General features: G+C 51.5%; 4 protein-coding genes across 6 annotated transcripts; 1 reads left to right on the forward strand and 3 right to left on the reverse strand.

Annotated features, from left to right (window-relative positions):
- Nucleotides 1–480: 480 nt before the first annotated feature.
- On the reverse strand, nt 481–10,254 carry LOC117651510 (arylsulfatase B-like). The gene is made up of 10 exons (XM_034395564.1): nt 10,109–10,254; nt 6,013–6,098; nt 5,763–5,922; nt 3,365–3,591; nt 2,909–3,167; nt 2,670–2,827; nt 2,430–2,565; nt 2,185–2,340; nt 1,701–1,850; nt 481–1,623 (listed from the first exon to the last, which is right to left on the reverse strand). Exons 1-10 carry the CDS (start codon nt 10,122–10,124, stop codon nt 1,070–1,072), a joined length of 1,902 nt encoding a protein of 633 aa, XP_034251455.1. The 5' UTR covers nt 10,125–10,254; the 3' UTR covers nt 481–1,069.
- A 1,303-nt stretch (nt 10,255–11,557) lies between these two features.
- Nucleotides 11,558–14,442, reverse strand: LOC117651511 (vezatin-like). Of its 3 annotated transcripts, none has more exons than XM_034395568.1 (7): nt 14,391–14,442; nt 14,072–14,111; nt 13,867–13,998; nt 13,648–13,769; nt 13,284–13,565; nt 13,013–13,202; nt 11,558–12,919 (listed from the first exon to the last, which is right to left on the reverse strand). In XM_034395568.1, the coding sequence occupies exons 2-7, from the start codon at nt 14,099–14,101 to the stop codon at nt 11,717–11,719; spliced, it is 1,959 nt and encodes a 652-aa protein (XP_034251459.1). In that variant the 5' UTR covers nt 14,102–14,111; nt 14,391–14,442; the 3' UTR covers nt 11,558–11,716. The 3 variants fall into 3 exon arrangements, with proteins under 3 accessions (XP_034251459.1, XP_034251456.1, XP_034251458.1); XM_034395565.1 differs by having other exon boundaries at nt 14,379–14,440; XM_034395567.1 differs by having other exon boundaries at nt 14,221–14,434.
- Nucleotides 14,443–14,662: 220 nt separating this feature from the next.
- On the forward strand, nt 14,663–18,428 carry LOC117651509 (protein claret segregational). The gene is made up of 14 exons (XM_034395563.1): nt 14,663–14,839; nt 14,962–15,158; nt 15,235–15,465; nt 15,554–15,595; nt 15,701–15,864; nt 15,950–16,075; nt 16,153–16,395; nt 16,484–16,595; nt 16,695–16,804; nt 16,890–17,048; nt 17,126–17,269; nt 17,340–17,505; nt 17,587–17,723; nt 17,813–18,428. The coding sequence occupies exons 2-14, from the start codon at nt 14,966–14,968 to the stop codon at nt 18,044–18,046; spliced, it is 2,061 nt and encodes a 686-aa protein (XP_034251454.1). The 5' UTR covers nt 14,663–14,839; nt 14,962–14,965; the 3' UTR covers nt 18,047–18,428.
- On the reverse strand, nt 18,390–20,735 carry LOC117651512 (TBC1 domain family member 7). Its single transcript, XM_034395569.1, has 6 exons — nt 20,440–20,735; nt 19,790–19,974; nt 19,210–19,400; nt 19,039–19,134; nt 18,817–18,946; nt 18,390–18,737 (listed from the first exon to the last, which is right to left on the reverse strand). The coding sequence occupies exons 1-6, from the start codon at nt 20,630–20,632 to the stop codon at nt 18,585–18,587; spliced, it is 948 nt and encodes a 315-aa protein (XP_034251460.1). The 5' UTR covers nt 20,633–20,735; the 3' UTR covers nt 18,390–18,584.
- Nucleotides 20,736–21,144: the final 409 nt, after the last annotated feature.

The raw sequence follows: 21,144 nt of genomic DNA on the forward strand, positions 1-21,144 counted from the left end.
CCCTCCCTCTCCTCTCCTCCTGCAGCAGACGACGAGGGAGAGAGGAACCATGTTCCACGTGAACTGTTTGAATGTTTGCAAACGCTCCTACGAGTTTCAACGCAAGATTTTGCAGTCTTTTCGTCGCTTTGTCTCTCTCGCAATCCTATGAGGGACGCCTTTTAATGGCGCGAGAGTGACAGAAGACACGCCTCATCGGAGTCACTCGGGGGCGTTGGGCGTTTGCGACGCGACAATTGGCTGGCGTGTGCACGCGGGCGCTGACTGGCTGCGACGCGCTAGACGGGCAATGGAGCGCCTGGACGGTAGGCAACCCATCGTGCATCAACGTCGCACTTTGCCTGGCTTTCAGGCGCTTGACTAGTGAAGCGAGGATTGAACCTTGAACTTGACTCTAGAACTGACCCGGGGCAATTGCGTTGTGTGAAGACGGCTTTGTGTGAAATGCCCAACAAAAGAAGGAAATGAAGAAAGTTCAAGTCATGAGATCACGTTATTTATTCACTATGCCATAGCACCAATATCATGCTTACTCAGAAGTATTTGTTTATTTTTATATACTGCATTCGTCTTTTCCGTTAAATAAACAATCAAAAACTTATCCTAGTTATTTTTCCTTTTTTAAAAAAATCCTACAAGAATACAATATATTTTTCGTCAGAAGTGTAATATAATCCTCCCTCAAATGAATTAATTAACAATCAATGAAACTCTCAATAATTTACGCCCTTGATGACCGGAGATGGCTAATACTATTACAATACGACTCCACATGAAACATATCACAGACCTTATATCTAGCATCACAGACGAGACACCCCATGCGCACCGACACCGAGGCGGCAGCTTCAACTTGCCCGAAAAGCCAATTTCGGCCAGCGAGCCAGGCCGCCCCGCCGTGTCGCAGCAAAGTCGAAGGCGGCAAGCACTCCAGGCGTGGTCCGCGACTCCAGCCGGAGTACGCGCGCGTTCTAGTTCAACAACGTTATGACGTACGTCACCGCGGCCTTTTTGCTCGCCGAAAAGTGGCCAGTTGACGTCAACGGGAGAGACGGGACGGCGCCGGCCTCTACTGGGGCTGCGCGGGCTGCGCCTTAAGGCGCTGCACCCAGGGCGCGAGCGACGCGGCCGTGAAGGCCGTGAAGGCGGAGGGGTTGGCGAGGCTGGCGGCCAGCACTGCGGCCACGGTGGCCAGCGACATGGCCGTGAAGGTGGAGACGCCGAGGCCCGGCGTGGCCGCGAACAGCGGCGCCACGGCCCTGCCGTCGTCGTCGCGCTCCCCCAGCGCGCCGAGGTCCACGTCGTCCTGCTCCGAGCACCAGTTGGTCCAGGTGCCGTTCCAGTGCGCCGGGTCGGCCAGCGGGTCCGTGGGCACGTTGCGCGGCGGCAGCATGGTGCGGCGGTAGCGGCCCAGGGCCTCCTCCAGGCTCTGCAGCACCTGGGGGCGGGCGGCCGCCAGGTTCACTCTCTCGCAGGGGTCGGCGCGGATGTTGAAGAGGCAGGGGGCCTCCATGGGGTTGCAGGCCACGGCCTCCTTGTCGGCCAGGTCGGGGCACTGCACCTCGGCCTCGGCGCGAAGGCGGAGCGCGGTGGACGCGGACAGCGGCTGGTACCCTTCGGGCGCTGGAACAAATCACAATCGATTTCAGCAACATGCTTCCATAAAAGCCACTTTCAAATCTAGAGCAACAACACCCTACCTGTGCCCTTGATCTGCAGTGTCGCCCCCAGGCCGGCCAGGGCGACGCCCGTCTTGGAGTGCAGCACGGCGTCCAGGGGGTACGGCGGGTTGGCGGCGTCCCGGCCCTTCTCGCCGAACCAGTGGTCCGCGACGCCGTCCTGCGTCGATCCTGCGGCACACGCAGCGAAAACACGCTCAGTTTTCCGACATTAACTGAAGGCTACCGAGATCCGCGCAGTGGGTCAGAATAGGTCAGAAGACCGGCGGGGGCGGCCTAAACTCTAGCCCGTTTTGAGCTCCAGAGTCGCTAAACAGGACTCGAACCGAGGGTGTGACCCCATCAATGGATTCCTCGTTCGAAGGGCAATCCATTGGTAGGGTCACACGATCGGTTCGAGTCCCATTTAGCGACTCTGGAGCTCAAAACGCGTCTGGAGTTTTGACCGCCTCCACCGGTCTTCTGGCAAATCCACTGTTGGACGGTGCCGAAGGTGCCCACTCACCGGTGACGTATTTCCAGTCGCCGCGGCGCAGCGCCGCGTACTTGACGATGTCGTCGATGTTGTGCAGCACCTCGAGGCGCCGCGTGGGCGCTCCGCGGCTCAGGGCGGCCCACTGGTCCACGCCGTCCAGCAGCGGCAGGGAGCTGGCGTTGGCGCCTGCAACAAGTGCAACATCCACTCGGTTTCTACCATCGCCGTTTCGGGGTTCAAGGTTCAAACTCCAGGCGGAGTGACGGGAGACCTACCGGCGGCGCTGAGGAGCGTGGGCAGCCAGTCCGACACGTGCATGAGCGCGCCGGAGACGCGGCCCGGCTTGTCCAGCAGCGGACTCCAGAGCGCGGCCACACCGCGGACGCCGCCCTCCCAGGGGGACTCCTTCATCTGCAAGGCGGAGATGGCCATGAGGACGGGAAGCACAGCCTTCTGCCTCGCCCGCACGAACCGCCACATGAGTGCGAGAGAGACAGACTTGGCGCGGTACTCACCCCTCTGAGCGGGAAGTTGGAGCCCCGGTTAGAGTGCACGCCGAACGTGGGCGCGCCGTTGTCCGACATGAAGAGGATGATGGAGTCCTGCAGCATGTCTCGTTCCCGCAGCGCCGCCACCACCTCGCCGACGCCCTGGTCCAGGCGGCGGATCATGGCTGGCGAATCACAAGCATCGATCAGCAACACTGCCCCTCCACTGCCAAAAGCGAGTGGGAACACCTCGGCGTGGGACTCACCGGCGTACACGCGGCGCTCGGGGTCCGCGATGTGGCCGAAGTGGGCGACGTCCTCGTCGAGGGCCTGGAAGGGGTTGTCCCGGTTGCCAGTGTGCGGCGCCAGGTGCGCCAGGTACAGGAACAGGGGCGAGTCCTTGGGGTGGTCGCGCACCAGGCGCACGGCCTCCTCCGTGAACAGGTCCGTGGAGTAGCGGCCCGCCGCGTCCCAGGCCACGCTCATGTTGCGCCGCATGTCGTAGCCGCTCATGGCGGCGCCGAACTGGAACCGGAATAGCAAATCGGCCGTTGAGTGCGGGCGTTGCGCGCTGTGCGTCCCGCCGGCATGCCGCCTGAGGCGGACCGCCAAAGCAACAACGCGGAAGCCGTCTCGCCTCCTTTCCGGTTCCTTGCAGACTGAATCGCGGTCCAGCCCGGTCAGCGCACTGCCGGCCCTCGAGGTCCACGCCCCTCACTCACCGTGGCCTTGACGGTGTGGTCGAAGTAGTCCTGGAAGCCGTTCCAGTAGCCGAAGTGCGAGTCGAAGCCGCGGTGCGTCGGCGTGTACTCGCGCCGGTGGTAGCCGAGGTGCCACTTGCCGACGGCGTGGGTGCGGTAGCCCAGCTCGGACAGGTACTCCGGGAGCAGCTTCTCCTCCAGGGGAAGTCCCCAGGGCTCGGGCTCCAGGATCACGATGTGCTGCATGCCTGCGGGACAGGACAGGAACCACGCCGCGTCAGGACAGACACCCCGAAGACCGGATTTGCAAGCGACTGGTTTTTCGAGTGGCGCGCCGAGGCGCCGAGGCGCCGGGCCCGGGCGAGTGACACTGCGTTACGGGTCACTGGGTCTCATCTTGGGATTGTTTTTCTCTCGTGTTTCAGTGTGCGAGTGTGCCTGCAGGCTGAAGTGCCGACCGTCGATCTGTCTCCGTCGAGGGCGTGAGGCGTGAACGCATCGGAATCGGTCTGCTGAGCCGCCGCGCCGCGCACGGCAATCACTCCTTTCCCACGAGTTTCATCGCGGTGCGCGGCGCCGGTTCGAGTCCCGATGCCGCCGGTCTTATCAACGACTGGAATGTTTATTCATAGAGTGGTCGTTTAGTAGTGTTTAGACTGAGCACGCTCTGGGCCGGCGTGACCGGTCGCGGAGTAAAAACTGTACGTACGGCGTGGAGCCGAGCCAAGCTCTACGGCCACGCCCCACAGTGCCATGCCTTGCAGTGCCGTGCCTTGCAGTGCCGTGCAGCGAGGAGAGCCACACCCCCGTCGTCCGCGTCATCAAGGGGCACCCGCCGTGGGTGTGTCCCATGGTCCTATGCGCCTCCGGGGCGAGCTCTTGGCCGCACGAGGGCTACAATGCCAGCTGACAGTTCCAGAGTCAGTCAGGCAGTTGGTTAACTAGTCAGACACTGGTCTGACATCACTCAGACACTCAGTCAGATTGTCAATCAGTTTCGCCGCAGGGCGTGGTGAGGGACGAAATAGGTTTCAAAGGAGAAAAACAATAAATCTAGGCTACTACTTTTTAAAGGCCGCTTCCACACAGTTCCCCGCCGAAAGCAGTAAAAGTCGCAAATCGGCTAGAAGCTGATCGGAACCGAAGTGAGGAGGCGCGCCTCTCCCGACGCCTGTTGTCTCAAACTGCTGCCGCGCGTTTGAGCCATTAACCAAGAGTAATAGAGCAGCACGATCTGCAAATTCCAGTTTCCGACCGTCATCGTCATCTTTTCTCTTTTTTTTCGCTCATTGATTAGGCAGAGCATCCGAAACCTGCTCCGCAAGATATGCGGGGCGGGGCTGCGCCGGCTGCGCTATGCCGCGCGGGCCACAGACCCCGTGGGACGGCGACACGCCGGCCCGCCCGGCGGACCTGTGTTCGGGACTGCCTACCCACCCGGCGTCAGTCTGTCTCTCTCGCACTCTTGCGGCGTCCCGTGCGGGTGCGAGAGAGACAGCCTGCCGGTGCTCTCGTGACGCGCCGGGCCTAATTGCAGGCGCCACGCCCGGACCGCTTCCGGCGCACGCGCGTCCTCTGCGACCCGGCCGCCTTCAAGACCCCTTCAAGGTCTGAGCAGGACGCGCCATGATCCTCCAAAACAAACCGCGGCCCCTGCAGGCCGTGCGATTCAATGAGAAGTCGTGTCGCCGCTCTCTCTCTCTCTCTCTCTCTCTCTCTCTCTCTCTCTCTCTCTCTCTCTCTCTCTCTCTCTCTCTCTCTCTCTCTCTCTCTCTCTCTCTCTCTCTCTCTCTTTCCGATGTGCGGGGTCCCCTGCGTCGCTACGATGGCGTTGGTGACCCGTCCGCCGCTTTCTAGAACGCGTCGCACACACGCAGGAGGCCGGTAAGGCCCGTCGTGACGTCACGCCGCGAGGTGCCGCGGGGCTGGGCGCCGCCAGAGGCGAACTGGTCCGGACGCACGCGGACGCTCGCGGGACGGGACCCCCAGTGACGGAGCGGCGGCGCCCAGGCTGGCGCAGGCAGGCTGGCCCAGACCCGAACGCATCTGGACTTCCCTGGACCAGAATAACTGGACCCGGGGCCCTTTCCCGCGAGCAGCGCCGATGTGGTGTGGACGCATCGCTGTGCGTGGGGTATTTCCCCGTCCATGAGGGTGGTGTGCCACAGTGGGCCAGAAGACCGGTGGAGGCGGACAAAACTCTAGACGCGTTTTGAGCTCCAGAGTCCCTAAATGGGACTCGAGACGAACGTGTGACCCCACCAATGGATTCCTCGTTCGGTGAGCAATCCATTGGTGGGATCACATCACGCTCGGTCGAGCCCTGTTCAGCGACTCTGGAGCTCAAAACGCGCCCGAGATTTTGTCCGCCTCCACCGGTCTTCTGGGCCACTGTGTGTGCACGCCGTTGTGGACCTACCGGTGTGGGTGGGGTATTTCCCCGTCATGAGGGCGGCCCGGGACGGCGTGCACAGCGCGGGCACGTAGTGCTGGTTCAAGATCACGCCGTTGTAGGCCAGCGCGTCGATGTTGGGCGTCGGGATCTGGTCCGAGCCGTGGAAGCTCACGTCATTCCAGCCCTGGAAGCAGGGAAGTCACGGGTTCAAATACCAAAGAATAATTTTTTCACTTTTTCGCCGAGGGTGGCTCTCAAGATCTCATCGACTTACCAGGTCGTCGGCTAGGATGACGACGATATGGGGCCTCTTGGCGTGCGCCGCGGACGCGCAGAGCAGGGCGGCAACCAGGAGTACGCCTGGGACAGAAAAAAAGCAATTGGTGACAACCTGCGCCTAAAAAGAGACTCCGGGAGCCACTATCAACGCAGGACGGGTTGCGGTGCGAGACAGTGGCGAAGTGCGGAGGCACGACTGCATGGCTGGCGCCGAGCCTACCGTCTCTCTCGCACTCGTGGGGCGTTGCGCGGGGGAGAGAGAGACGGAGCGACCGTATTCGGAATGGCAGTGCCGGGCCTCTGGCACGACCACGGCGCTGTCGGGACGTCGCACAGTGGGCCAGAAGACCGGTAGAGGCGGGCAAAACTCCAGACGCGTTTTGAGCTCCAGAGTCGCTAAATGGGACTCGAACCGAACGTGTGACCCCACCAATGGATTCCTCGTTCGAAGAGCAATCCATTGGTGGGGTCACACGCTCGGTTCGAGTCCCATTTAACGACTCTGGAGCTCAGAACGCGTCTGGAGTTTTGTCCGCCTCCACCGGTCTTCTGGCCCACTGTGCGTCGGGACCACACGTAACCGCGCCGACGACGCGCCTCCTTCTCCGCGCGATTGGATTTTTATTCCGAGCCGTTTTTCGCGGACGGCTGCCGATTTTGTTTTTAAGTGCGCTGCTGTTGTGTGTGTGGTCGAGGCTGCCCGTGTTTCCACCAAGTCCAAGGCTGGGGCACGGCCGGCACGGCCGGCACTACGGCTGGGGGACGAGAGAGTGAACGCCTCGGCGACAAGGCAAGACAACAGGTGCAGCGAGCACCACCGCGCCGGTGTCAGGTTCATCTAATAAGGACGTTAAAGACGTGGAGCCGAGTGCACGGCGTGCACAGTGTGCGCGCGGCCAGACCGGAATGGCCTGCCTGCCGACGATGCCGCGGCCCCGCGGCGTGCCGCGCGCCGTGCCTCGAGATAACGAAAGGCTGGCGCGGCCTGGAGTCCTGGAGTCCCGCCTGGAGCCGTGCAGGAGCCGGAGGCACGCCGCGCGCGACTTACCGTGTGCCAGCCGCCAGTCGCGCAATTGTCACGATCGGCACGCTGGGGACGCCGCGGGACGCCGCGGAAACGGATTGGGCGAGGAGAACATTACTTCCACGCTTTCGTGGGGGCACGGCTGATAAGACTTTCCGTGACCTTGAGAAGAAGAAAAAAAACTATCGAAACAAAACTTTTTTCACGAAAAGGTTTTTATAACTTTCCGTGCCTAAAGTAAAAATTGCAAAAAAAAAATTGACTTTTGTCTATAATTATTCAATTATTTTTTTGGGTAATAATTTGGGAATGATTTCATTTGAAACGTGACTTTGTTTTCGCCGCTGGGTCGTGGGGCTGGGTCCTCCGCGGTCCGCCGCGGTCCCCGGGGCTACCGGGGGTCAGCCGGCGATAGGCTGAGTGACGAATGACGTACAGCCCACTGCACTGGACATCTGCATGCGGTTGATTGGTGCAGTTATCGTGCTCCAGCTCACCGGGGTGACCAGGGTGACCCCCTGTGTCAGCCACTGTCAAGCCGGTCCGGCGTGCCCGACCACCCCACCACCCTGCCTGGCACCGTGCCAGCTCATTCGGGACAGTGCATTGTAAGGTCGCTCCGTCTCTCTCGCACTCACGGCGCGAGCCGCGCAGGTGCGAGAGAGACGGAACGACGAAAGCACTGCAGCAGGGAGCCGCGACAGAATGAAGTCAGGCGGTCGTCTCTAGAGTGCCAAAGTCCGCGCTCGCCTTCGTGCCACCCCTGCTGCAGCACGGCCAGCACGGCCAGCACGGCCAGCACGGCCTCGGCGAGCGGCCGGCGGCAAAACACTACAGGCTAAAGGAGGTTCAAATCACGAATGCACTAGGGCTGCCAAGGCCGATGGCGCGGCCGATAGATAGCACCACACAAGTCCATAACCTGCGCAACCTAGAGTACCTACACCGGACATGCGGCGTGCCTAAGCATGAACGTATATCCAGTGCGCGCGGGTGGAGAGGGGGGGGGGAGTCCTTCGATTGCAATTCCAACCTACATCCGTACGAATGGGCGGCCGAGTCCTCTCGGGACCCATAAAGTTGTCGGACAGGGCGGTGCGCGTGAGTACGGCGGCCAGGGCAAGGACCCACACCGGCCAATTGGAGTGGAGGATGGGGACGGCGTCGAGGTTTCTGGTTTGGCGGTTTCACTTTTCGGCGACCGGGGCGATGACTGCGGCCCCGCGCTGTGAGTCTGGGAGGTCAAACAGCCCCACAACAAGCCCAACGAGTCGCACACCAGGACAATGGCAGAAGACGGAAAAGTACCGGCGGCGTCCGGGACTCGAACCCGCGCCCGCGCGCGCCCGCGTCGATCGATATAGACATACGCTTCACAACATCCGCCTTGTCCGAGGCGCGGACGCGTGGCGCGGCGTGGCCTGGCGTCATCCTCGTGTAATGCCACTACACTGCTCCCTTTTGCTCGGCATGCCTCATGGCGATCCGGCTCGGCTCGGCTCGCCTCCACGCGTACCGGACCGGCTCGCTTTACGGCCCAGGTTGCAACATTTGGTAGACTATTTGCGGCTCCCTCGTCACGTAACTATGGCCCGGACGTCCATGACACGTCCATGACACGTCCATGACGCGTCCGTGACGAGCTGCTGACCCACATTCGGCCTTGCCCCCTGGGTCTTTGGCTGCCTTGGGCTGCTGCCTTTGGCACTTGGCAGCTTTTGGGCCGAGAGACTCGGAGAGACTCGGAGACATCAACGCGCGGCAGGACCGGCCGGCCTCTTTTATTTTCACCGCCACCCAGAGAGGAGAAGCGACCGTTGCATAACTGTGACAGTCAGGAGCGGTCTCGGCTTCAAATGACAAAAAATTGACATTTTCGGGATCGTTATCACGAAAAACAGTGGGCTGGTTTTGTGCGCTCGTAAGGCCCGCACTGCACTTTGAGTCATCCCTTGTTTTAGCTCTGGCCAATACAATGAACAGGGGCCGTGCCGTGCCGCCCGCGGCCTTGGCCCTGTGTGTGCGCGTCGGTGAGTGTGTGTGAGTGAGCACGCGAGTGGCTGGCTCAAGAGAGGCGGCCAGGTCCGCGTTCTAGCGCCTCTCAATCAAGCCAAATAATTCCCTCCCGATTCGGACACGTGCTGCGCACCTTGCTGCGTACTCGCTGCGTATGCATCCCGGAGGCGAAAAGATTTCCGCGTGAATCGGCGGTTCGTTCGGTTCGACGGGCGCCGAGGCGGCCCGGGACTACACCATCATCAACGAGTCGGCGTGCACCGTGCGTGCAGTGTACCCACCCCTCGCGGTGCGCCGGGCCGGCCGGGCCCGGGCAGGCTGATTCCCAGTCTCTCTGTCTCTCTTGCACTCACAGGGCGTGCCGTATGTGCGCCAGAGAGACAGAGCGCGGATCAAGTCTGCAGGGCTCCGTGTGCGCGAGCTTGTGACTGTGTACGCTGGACACAACATGCTTCCGTTTACCGCTGTTCCCAGGCCACCTGCAGTCCTGCAGTGCACCAGGACCACAGAGTGACGCACGCGTCACGCACGCGTCGTCGGGTGGCCCGGCCGGGCCGGCAGTAAAGGACGCGGAGGTGCTAAACCCCGCTACCTTGTCACGCGCGAAACGAAAAGGACGCACTCGTCCGCTGCGCGCAAGTTTTCTTCCTTTCGGGCGATTCTTAAAACCAGCTAGACTAGCTAGAGTGTGTGAGGTTTCCCATAGTGTGACACACGTTGTCACGTCCGGTGATCACAGTGGTATGCTGGCCCGCAAATCTAGGACTACATGGTGGCGAAACGACGACCACCGACAACCCCAGGCCAGGCGCCCCACAGTGGGCAGAAGCCGGTGGAGGTGGCCAAAACTCTAGACGCGTTTTGAGCTCCAGAGTCGCTAAATGGGACTCGAACCGAACGTGTGACCTCGTTCGGAGAGCAATCCATTGGTGGGGTCACACGATCGGTTCGAGTCCTGCTTAGCGACTCTGGGGCTCAAAACGCGTCTAGAGTTTTGGCCGCCTCCACCGGCTTCTGGCCCACTGTGCGCCCCCACCCCCGGGACACTCACTGCGACGGCTCTCCATGCTGGCGGCCTCGTCGTCGTCGGGGACGTCGCGGAGGGATGCGCTGCTGGCGGACACAAGACGACCGCCACCGGCCGCGTGTCAGTCGAAACGATGCGAAAATGGTCCGGGGCGCCGATAGTCTACCCGGAGCGGGGCGGCGGGGCCCTGCTCCTGCAGTGGGGGAGGGGCCTGGAGCGGAGAGGCCTCCCCCCGTCGGCTTCCCGCCAGTGGGCCTGCATGGTGGGGGCCGCGGCCGAGTTATCTCCAACCCATCCCACCGCCGTGCAGGCCGGCAGCATGCCGGCAGGCCGTCCAGACGGAGCAGGAGCCGCGTGCCGCGCCAGCGCTGCGGCCTCAGGTGATACGTTTCGCGTCATCGGGGACCCCGCGCCGCCGTGCGGTCCACCGCGGGGACGCCCCGCCGCGCCCCGCCGCGCAGGTGATTCACGCCGCGGTCGGGGCGTGGAGGGCGTGGTGCCCACGGCGGGGATGCCCAGCACGGCGTGCGCCAGGCCAGGCCAGGGTGATGCCTGGTGGTCTACTGGGTGCAGAGGCAGCCGAGTCAGCGCCGCAGTGGGCCAGCCAGAAGGCCCGGCTGGTGGAGGCGGTCAAAATCCCGGATGGGTTTTGAGTTCCAGAGTTGCTAAATGGGACTCGAACCGAACGTTTGTGACCCCACCAATGGATTGCTCTCCGAACGAGGAATCCATTGGTGGGGTCACACGCTCGGTTCGAGTCCTGTTTAGCGACTCTGGAACTCAAAACGCGTCTAGAGTTTTGGCCGCCTGCGCCTGCGCCGGCCGCTCCGTCAGCCTGCGAGGTAGGCAGCCCCTCGAGCTGCTTGCACGCGAGGCGACCGGGTTGCCTACGCTGTCCACGGCAGGCGCTCCCCCGGCTCGCCGCTCGTCCTGGTAGTGCCTGGTAGCAGCGATGCCCCGCGAAGCGCGAAGCAGCCCATCGACCAAATGATTTGTTTGGCAACGCGGCGAGGCCCTGCACTTCCCTGCGCCACGCCAAAGACAGCCGGCGATAAGTCCCCAACAAAATACAGTACGTCCCGCGGCCTAGAGCAGCACCGCTGTGCCATTTCAATTTGATTGAGCCGGCAGCCGACAGCAATCCCAATGGCTTGATCAGACCAGACCGGCATCTAAGGTCGGAAAGCCACGCAGGCACGCTATGCACTTCCATAGGGCCCGACCCGTTAACAGTCCGTTACACCGGGACGAGTTTCGGTGGGCATTTCTGACCGGTTGGGACCGCCACTTCACACGGCAGCCACCCCGCCCCGCCCCGAGGACCAAGGACGAAAGGGAAGGCCATTCTCTCATTTTTCCTGTCAGTGTGTGGATGGCGATTCAATTTTCCCTTAGTCTACAGTTATTGTCTAAAAAGGTCAAATGTATAAATGGTGGTGTTTTGATTAACTGGGAAAAGACTAAAGAACTTAATAACAGCAACTAAATCATTTCTTTAATCTCATTCAAGATAACAATAATCAGAAAATTATTCATTCCTGCAATAAAATTAAATTTGACTTTATTTATAACAATAATGGACTAGAACACAGGCAAGAATCGTAATAATTTTTTTCCAATTAATTGCAAATGTTACTCCCCACTAGAATTTTCTTCATCAGATACAACAAATATGTCCTCCTTCCTTGAGTTACGCAAACGCATAGCTCTAGATTTGGCCATGGCCTCAGCTAACAACGATGCCCCAAAGCCCATTCGTGGAACTTCACTTTGAGCACCTGGTTCTTGTTCACCCATGTTCACAGGTGCAAGAGGTATCGGCTCTACCGTCTCAAAATGATGCTTGGAAGCCTCAGAATGGCTAGTTTTTCTCTCACGAATACGGTGAGAACGCACAGTAGCCTTTAACCTCGGGAGTGGCCAAACATTATCACAGTTTATAGGAAGAAAATCAAGGGATTCGTCACTGGTGGGAAAATCAACTTCCTCTGTCACTTTTTGCACTTCTGGTTCTACTTTGACCTGGTCTGGCGCAGTGTAGGTCATACCTTTCGCTGCCATGGCACGTTTTTCCCTTTCCTTCCACTCCTCAGCTTTTTTCACCAAAACAGTTTTAAGTTCTTGAAGTACTCTTTTTGAAGTTTCTCCTTCCCTCCTCTTAATACGAAATTCAGCAGAAATTTCTTCAAAATTATCTTCATCAGATTCATCTTTTCCTTCAAGAGGGACAATAAGCTCAAAAACTTCATCTTCAACTGAAGGATTGACTATGGCACTTTTCTGCTCTTCAGGATTTGCTGCCAATCGTGGAACAGATTCCAGTTCACAGAGCTTCACAGCTGGTTGATTTGCACTCATCATTTTGTGTGTTTGGACAAAGCTAGCATCAATGCAAGACTGACCAGAGCTAATGTCTTTCATAATCTCTGATAAAATTAGAGCAATGGTGTTGAGTAACTCTTCATTCTCCTTGCCTTGATCACATGCCTCATTCTCAAGAATATCTTGCAAACCTTGAATTTGTATAAGAAGAGACTGGAAATTGATAGACGCACTCCGAATCAAAACATAGAGATCAGCAAAGTCCCAATTTGTTTTTGGTAACTTGAGTTGGCTTTGTTTCTCCTTTGACTCCATGACCGCTCGGAAAAATCGCTGTTCTCGAATTAGGGCCTCTTCAATATTACCACTCCACTTCAAGATTTCAGGTAGCTTCTTCTTTGAAAATGCAAAAATTGCCTTGGGTGTAGTTGAACTCCAAATGTCAGGACAGTAGCAAAGAGCAAGCCTCCTCAAAAATTCAGATTGAAGAAGAATGAAGCCGTTAAACATTCTCTGAAAGAAAATAAAATAAATAACCTTAAACATCAGGGTACGAAATAAAAATAATAAAAAGATTACAGGATACGCTAAGAAAGATTATGATACCTTTAAACTGTCTAGAGAGTATGTATCATCTTGATAGATTTCTTCTGGGACTAATGACTGGAGTGTTACATCAACATCAACAGACAAAGGAACTGTGTTAACATCGGATAAAAAGCCAAATAATTTATGAATACTGTCATTTAAATGGGCTGACAACTTTTTCTTCAGCTCGGCCATTTCTCTTTGGCGTCTATAACAAACACAAATGCAGAAAGAGACAACAGAAGGAAGATAGAACTCAAAACACAGAAATTAGTAGGTTTAAACTTACAATGATATATTCTGGGTGATAAACTCATTTTGATGCACCAAGAGTAGCATTCTCCGGAACTGAACATACACCTTTTCCAACCCATCTAAAGTATGCTTGAGTTTGCTGATTCCTTCCAATATTGAATGCCTTCTCAGGGCTTCTTTTACATAGACAAAAGCAAAGAGAGAAGCTGTTGCACAGGAAGCAAAGATAAATGGTTTTGAGGTTGGGGCTGAGGCAATTTTCCACAAGCCTCCAGCCAAACAGAAAAATTGAACACCTCCTAAAACAATTTTTTTCCTGAAACAAAATTAAATACATGTATAATAATAGGGTGCTGCCGCAATGATAGTGATCAAAGCGAGACTTGAATAAAACCTACACGATTGAAGAATTTTTCTTTGTTTCAAGGGGGTAGTAACATTCAATGAAGTGACGGTGGTCTTCAAGTAGAAGTCCACAGTTCAAAATGGAGTCTAAGTGATCCAGTGACCATTGAGGAGCCTGTAATTGGAAAGACACAAAAGGTTGTTACTTTGTTGTCTTTAGGTCCTTCTTTAAAAGTAGTAGAGTAACAAGAAACAATAATGAAAGTACTCACTGGTCGAGTGACTTGCAGACACTCGTAGTTTCCAGGTCCAGTCAAAAACCATCTTGATTTATTGTGATTCAATTCATAGGATTCAAAGTTTTTAAACCCAGTTTCATGCAAGTAGTCGTAAAGAGCAGATCCCTGAAAGTTAGGAGATAAAAATTTTCTATCCCAATTATATTAGAACATCATAACAATAATTATTGTAATTTACCTTGAGTATAACCTCCTCATCATTGTCCATTATTGAATTACTGAAAATCAGACAACAAGATTCATAAAAGAGAAGACAGATGCCATTTCAAGTGCATTATAAGGTGACACAGGCTAGTTCCGAATCGAGAACGTGAATGTTTGTCTCACTTGTCCGATGTCAGGTTAGTTTTGGAATAATGCTATGATCATGACAGAAAAATACTGAATGCAGGGGCAGGAAGTATGAGTGGCAGTTTAAGATCATAAATGAGGATGACATATGCCATGACAAGGGTTTCACGAATCAGAATTTGACTAATTGTCACCTTTCCACACACTTGAACTTGTGCACTTGCTTGTTTGTTGATGTCGGGCTGCTACAGGGGGAGGGGAGGGGTAGGGGGGTAGGGTACGGTATCGCTGCCAATGTTAAAGAAAAACATAAAACACTTTTATAAGCCACAAAATTACGCATGGAAAAAATGAAAATTTTTAAAAATGTCTGTTAAGGGAATTTTGTGTCTGTGAAGAACTTGAAGCAGCTTTATTAAGGTGATATCAAACAAACCTGCTTGTCTAGGATTTATTTTTGATCATGACGTTGGTAGTTTTGGTAACGGTTTTTTGATGTTTTCAAACGGTCGGCTTGAGTCGGAGTGTTTGTTTGGACCTCGATTCTGTCTCTGTTCTCAGCTTGGAAGTGTTACTGTTTGGAAGCCTGAAGTGAAGTCTCGTGCTCTCTCTTGCGATCTCTTTTCTTGTTGTATCACCGTCCTGTGCGATCAAGGTAAGTTTCCGTAGGTTCCGCCCCCTCAGCTTAGCATCGCATCTTGTTTCTTGTTGTGAGTGACTGCTGTTTCTGCTTGTTGTGGGCTAACCTCCCACTTCACTACTCTTTGATCCTCTCAGGAAGATGTCTGAAGCTGCAGCCAGGCCTGGCGGAGTGGCTGGTGGTTCTCGCCTCCCTCAACCTGGCGGTTCTCGTCTGCCTCAACCTCGCTTTGGAGGTGGGGCTGGTGCTGGAATTCCTCGTCCCAAGACTGCCGCTGCTTCCCAGACTTCCAGGGTTGCTGCGAGTTCTACATCTAACTTGGCTTCTAGTCGTGGTGAGTTGTGTTTGCTTCTATTCCCTTGGTTTTGAGTCGCCGGTTTCATTAATTATTCATTGGTTGTGTCTTGCAGTTACTCGTCAGTCCCTCAGTGCTCCAGATCTGACAAGGGTTGGAGTTGCTCAGAAACCTGGTCTGCGAGGAACAGGCACAGCTCAGAATTCGCTGCTCAGAAAAGCAGTCGCTACCGCTTCATCCAGGGTTGCTCCTGCATCGACTGCTGCTGCCAATCGCAAGAGACCAGCCACTACAGGACAACCTGGCCCTGATAAGAAAAGACCCCTTGTTGATTCCAATAAACAACGTAAGTGATCAATTCTGTTGACTTCATTTAAATATTCTGCTGCCTTTAAATTAAGTATCTTGACAAATTTCTTTCATGATTTCCTCAGAGACTGATAAAAAGGTTCCTGTACCTGTTGCTCCCGCAAAACGTAAGTTGTATCAATATATGTCTTGGCTGTTTCTTTCATTTGCCATTTATTTTTCTTATTTTCTCGTCTGTTTTTATCCTCTTTGTCTTTCCTCTTTTGTTTCAGGAGGCAAACCTGCACCTTGGGATATCAAATCTAGATTAGAGCACGCTAATGCAAAGATCTCAAAATTAAGTGAAGAAAATGATTATTTAACAACTGCTGCTGCTGAAGCAGTGACCACACAACAGTTGTTGGTAGATTCAAGAGAACAATGTGAATCTCTGGAAGTAAGTGGCTGGTGATGATATCTAGCTTTCATACGTTGGTGTGTTCTTCCCTATTTTTATGTTACTTTTGATTTGTTTGTGACAGGCTAAACTTACTGATACCAAATCCCAACTGGATATAGTTACTTTGTCTGAAAAGAAGTGGAAAGATGAGGCTGAGCAAGCCCTTGCTGAGTTGGATAAAATTAGAAAAGAACATCAATCTTTGAGTGTAAGAGGCCTGCAATACCTTGCATCCGACTATTTTGATGAAATTTTTTAACTTAATTTTACTTTTGTCTTTTACAGCTTGATTTTAGTAATATAAAATCTGAATACCATGTTGTTATGGAATCTGAATCGAAGTTAAAAAATCAGGTGGCATCATTGAATTCCGAGTTGGAGCAGTTGAAACAATCCTATGCAGCATTGTCTACAGAGCTTAGAGTTTGTCAAGAGAGGGCTGAAGCCAGGGACCGAGAAAGAGTGCTGCAATTATTCAATGAGCAGCAGGCCAAACGAGTTATGTTAAATACTATTTTAGATTTAAAGGTAAAGAATCTTGTGAAAAATAAATTGTTTTAGATATCTACAAGTGTTGTGTTTGAATGGGTTTGTGATTGTGGCCGATCTGTTGCAGGGAAACATAAGAGTGTTTTGCCGCGTAAGGCCTCCACTCAACTCTGAATCAGAGAAAGCTTTATTGACTTTTAATTTCCCAAATGAGGCTACTCTTGAGGTAAAAACAACTGGTTAGTACCTGCAGTGTTATTTTTCTTCTTCCAGAAGTCATCACTGAATACTTATGTAATGTATAATATAATTTTATATTGTTTTTTTTTTTTTTTCAGAGAAAGGTAAAACACAACCAGCCAAAAACCAACCTTTCACCTATGATAAAGTTTATACCCCTCAGAGTAGCCAGCAGGACATCTATGATGAACTCAGTGCTCTGGTGCAGGTAAAAGGATTTGGATGATAGAAGCATCTGTGTAGCTGTTACACAATTTTCACTAATCAACTGCTATTTCTCTTTTTGTGTGTAGAGTGCACTTGACGGACACAACGTCTGTGTGTTTGCGTATGGTCAGACAGGTTCTGGTAAAACCTACACCATGCAAGGAGGTTCTGATTCTAATTCTGAAGGTATGATACCAAGATCTATTAAAACCATCTATCAAGCTATAAAAGATCAAAACCAACTTGTAAGTTTTAAAATTTTTTTACCACTTTCCATGACAAGTTAAAATATCTATAACGCTCTTTAATTTTTTGTGGACAGGGCTGGAAGTTCACTGTAAAATGCAGTTTTTTGGAAATTTATAATGAAAATATTCATGATCTATTGAATCCAAACTCTGGTTTGACTTATGAGGTCAAAATGGTTGACAATGTTTCAGAAAAAATTTATGTTTCCAATTTAAAAGTAAGTATTTGAATTCATCATGAATTTCTTTTCTGTAATGCTACTTAACTAATTATTCCTATCTCTGAAGGTTGTTGAAGTTGATTCTGAAAAACAGCTTCAGGATCTGTTAGACAAAGCTCAAAGGAGACGGTTTACCGCTTCAACTATTATGAACAATGAGTCCTCCAGATCTCATTCCATCACCCAGATCAAATTGGAAGGCTTCAATGAGGCTCAAAACCTGACAATCCAGGGTAAATATATTGTTTGACTGTTTATTGAAAATATTGTCTGCATTCAAAACATTTGCAACTGAATCATAAATTTCTTTTCAGGTAATTTAAATTTAATTGATTTGGCGGGTTCGGAAAAATACCGCAGTGAAAACCAGGCTGATCGCAAAGCAGAGACTCTCAATATTAATAGGTCCCTTCAAACATTAAGTCTTGTGGTTTTGAAGCTGGCTGAGAAGGTAAACAGACTTGCAGGCAACATTTAAAGGATTTTCAAAACATTTTCATTTGTTTATTTTGTTATTTCTTTTTATTATTTTTGTTACAGGCAGAGCATATTCCATTCCGTGACTCCAAACTGACGCATCTGCTCATGCCCAGTTTGAAAGGAAATTCAAAAACCCTTATGATGGTCAATATTGCTCCATTTGAAGACTGCCAGAGTGAAACTTTAAATGCCTTAAGGTTTGCTGCTAGAGTTTCGACTGTGAAAATAGATTCTAAACGCCAGGTTAAATCATCTCTCAGCCAACCTTCTTCATCTTCGAAGTCCACCAAATAATGTCATGTTTCTCTCTGTTCATGTTTGCTTAATCACAGTATTAGAATTTCAATTGTGCTCACTCAGAGCTTATTTTAAAATGTATAAATGATGTTCATGTTTGCTTTCTCAAAGTACTGTATTAGAATTTCAATTGTGCTCACTCAGAGCTAATTTTAAAATGTATAAATGGTGTTTATGTTTGATCTCTCAAAGTATTAGAATTTCAATTGTGCTCACTCAGAGCTAACTTTAAAATGTGTATTTGATCAGTGTAACTCAGTGACATTTTATGATTGACATCAGCTGTTGTCTTTTTATCATTTTGTGTAACAATGTACAGCAATGATTTGTACAGTTATAATATCTGTATATAATTTTATTAAATTCACAAATTTTAAAAGCCTTTCATTTTCTCTCTCCCTCTACAAGTATGTACATTGTAAGAAACATCTAAGTAAAGACGGGTGATGTAGCTTAGATCTGATTTAGAAACAAAAGGTAGATACTAACAATTAACACTAAAAAAAATAAGGTTTAAACTCAGACATTCCTCAGTTCATGAATACAAGGTTGCAAAGCCTTTTAGCCGCTGATTGGCAGCATGTGGTTTTAATCCATCTGGGTGTGATGCCGGAGTCAATGGACTGCCTGACTGTTGCCACTGCTCGATTGCTTTATTGGCAATCATTTCTGCCGTCTCTTCTGAAATCTGCAAATTAATGTCAAGTCATCCTGTCCTCTTAAGTATTTTCAGTCATTTGTGAACTGAAGAGGAAAGTACAACTTACGTCACACAGACTGTCCACTACAGCATCTGATGAATCGAGGAGAATCAACCTTCTTCTCATAGTCGTAAGAACTCGAATTGCAACAAATACCAGGATTTTACATGATCCGCCAACCAGCTTGTCCCAAATTCTGCAATGATAATTAGATTGATATTTTTAAAATGCTAAAATCTCCCTTATGCAAATTTTGATAGACCACTTAAATGCAGCTGTTGTTCTCACTTAGCTAGAGCAGGGTCCTTCAAGAGGCCAGCAAAGCAGGAGCAGTACCATGTTGTAAATGGAATTGATTTTAAAGCTTGAACTTTCTTCAGGTGACTTAACAAACAAACAAAAAGTTTTTTACAGCTGTTGTAAAATGGAAAATTTGCATGTATGATATTACAAAGTTACCTGTGCAATTCTTGGTCTTCCCTTTCAAGACTTTTCAATGTTGTTTCTACAAGTATGTTGACACAGGCATAGAATTTAGCAACATATTGGAAAAACCCCTTAGATATCCAGAAAATGTCAACATCATTGTCAAACATGTTAAGTAAAGCTGATGAAATTAAGAGAAGGTTTTGGTAAGGAGGGTCTTCTAGCTGAAAGACAAACAAAAAATATGAATAAGAAGAAAGTTCTAAACATAACATCGCCTTTCCTGCTAGGGCATGTGCATCTCTCTCTTCCCTATCGGTGAGTTCATGACCCCTGCCAAGCAAACTGGTAAATACCAGTTTGTGGGCAGAGGCTCCAAAAGTTCACCAAAGATCAGAAGATCATGACCCTTACAAAATAAGCCAGTTATATCTGGTTTGGGAGGTGTCCCCCTTCCCACAAGAGTCCCTATCTTATCATCACACTGTCCGTTCCATCTGTCAGCAGCGTTCAAAGCTGTGAGCACCACACTTAAACTAAACACATCTTCGAATACTTCTAGGAAACTACAAAAAAAAAACAACAACAACATGATGACCATGAATTACCTCACCTGAGATTTCCAATCGAGTTTAAGGTTGCCAGTTTGCAGAAGCCACATGATTAAAAATATGTGATGCTTAGGCAAGTCACTTGTGACTATCCTCATTGACTTCAGGGCCTCCAACAGGTCATTATATTCTTGAGTCCTTTGGTCCATGATGAAAGAATGGCTCTCTACATGTGGTGATATAACACCTGGAAATGCAAAAGGAGACAGATGTAGACTCTTTCGCAAAATACTTTATGATATACCTCATAAGCTTTCTGAACATATTCTTGAGAGCTCCAAATAAATTATTGTGATGTAAACTAAGTTAAACTACACTTTTTTTTTTAGATTTAAAAAAAAAAGATACATAAATGCTGCAGCTTTATTCTGATAGGAAAGATACTCCCCCGCTACAGAGTTAGGGGTGATTTTTATCTGGCAATTAATCATAGAAAATCAGCTTGACATGCCGTGATTACATCTGTTTTCCATTCGCTGGACTTTACTGCACAGTGTGAAAAATTTGTGTTTCCTTCAACTTTTATTTTTTCTACATTATGTTTCAATGGCACTGGACAGCAGCACACAAACGAAAACCTAACCTAAAAACGAGCAACTCAAAACAAGGTTGTTTACCGATCAGAAAATCAACATAACGCTACAATACGTACCGAGAAGTAATTTCCACATGAGATTTCTGTACATCTGAGGGACGGTGAAACGTAAGCTGAACTGTTTTAACTTTGATATGTCTAAGGGCTTTTCTTTTAACAGAATTTCTATTGATTTTTTCTCTTCCACGCTTCGAAATCCCACTTTTTCGTAGTACGACGATCTGAAGTTACGTGTCTCTTCGGCTGACATTTTTCGAAAATAAATTAAAACTTGAAATAAACTAGAGCGCACATATCGGCGCCAGTCTGCTTTGTCTCGAAGACGGACGGGGACGGGGGGAGGGGGGGCACTCTTGGGGGAGGGGTGGGGGGAAATCAGCTGTTTGCGCTTCGGGGGGTGGGGAGAGGGAGAGGGGCCACTGGACCGGAAAAGAAATACAGCAGGAATGCGATGGGCCCTGTGTGAGTTGAAATGGTGAACCGACAGCGCGTGTCCATCCCGTCATGCCGGGTGTGGTGGTGTGGGTGCCGGTACACTGCAGTACACTGGCGGTGGCCCCCACTTGGGACTTCCCTGATAGCGCAGTGTGGCGCGGCGTGGCTAAAGAGCAGCGGCAGCACCAGCAACACGCGGACGCTGCGGACCACGAGGGCGGCGCGTGGCGCGTAGTGCGCGGGCGAAATGGGTGAAAGGCAAGGCGAAGGGTGAAGTGAAAGTCAGCCCGGCCGCTTTGGCATTGCCATCATCGGCTCGGCCAAAAA

The sequence above is a fragment of the Thrips palmi genome, unplaced genomic scaffold, assembly GCF_012932325.1.
Source record: "Thrips palmi isolate BJ-2018 unplaced genomic scaffold, TpBJ-2018v1 HiC_scaffold_6, whole genome shotgun sequence".
Taxonomy (NCBI): Eukaryota; Metazoa; Arthropoda; class Insecta; order Thysanoptera; family Thripidae; genus Thrips; species Thrips palmi.

Coding starts and splice junctions, on each gene's coding strand:
- LOC117651510 (XM_034395564.1), bottom strand. Junction 2,828..2,908: donor CGAGCGCCGCGTGTACGCCG/GTGAGTCCCACG, acceptor GTGATTCGCCAG/CCATGATCCGCCGCCTGGAC. Junction 2,566..2,669: donor CCAACTTCCCGCTCAGAGGG/GTGAGTACCGCG, acceptor TCCGCCTTGCAG/ATGAAGGAGTCCCCCTGGGA.
- LOC117651511 (XM_034395568.1), bottom strand. CDS start 14,101: ATGGACAATGATGAGGAGGTTATACTCAAG. Junction 13,999..14,071: donor ATGAGGAGGTTATACTCAAG/GTAAATTACAAT, acceptor CCTAACTTTCAG/GGATCTGCTCTTTACGACTA. Junction 13,203..13,283: donor ATCACCCAGAATATATCATT/GTAAGTTTAAAC, acceptor TGTTTGTTATAG/ACGCCAAAGAGAAATGGCCG.
- LOC117651509 (XM_034395563.1), top strand. CDS start 14,966: ATGTCTGAAGCTGCAGCCAGGCCTGGCGGAGTGGCTGGTGGTTCTCGC. Junction 15,596..15,700: donor ACCTGTTGCTCCCGCAAAAC/GTAAGTTGTATC, acceptor CTTTTGTTTCAG/GAGGCAAACCTGCACCTTGG. Junction 16,596..16,694: donor TCTTGAGGTAAAAACAACTG/GTTAGTACCTGC, acceptor TTTTTTTTTCAG/AGAAAGGTAAAACACAACCA.
- LOC117651512 (XM_034395569.1), bottom strand. CDS start 20,632: ATGTCAGCCGAAGAGACACGTAACTTCAGATCGTCGTACTACGAAAAA. Junction 19,401..19,789: donor AACTCGATTGGAAATCTCAG/GTGAGGTAATTC, acceptor TTTGTCTTTCAG/CTAGAAGACCCTCCTTACCA. Junction 18,947..19,038: donor AAGGACCCTGCTCTAGCTAA/GTGAGAACAACA, acceptor TTATCATTGCAG/AATTTGGGACAAGCTGGTTG.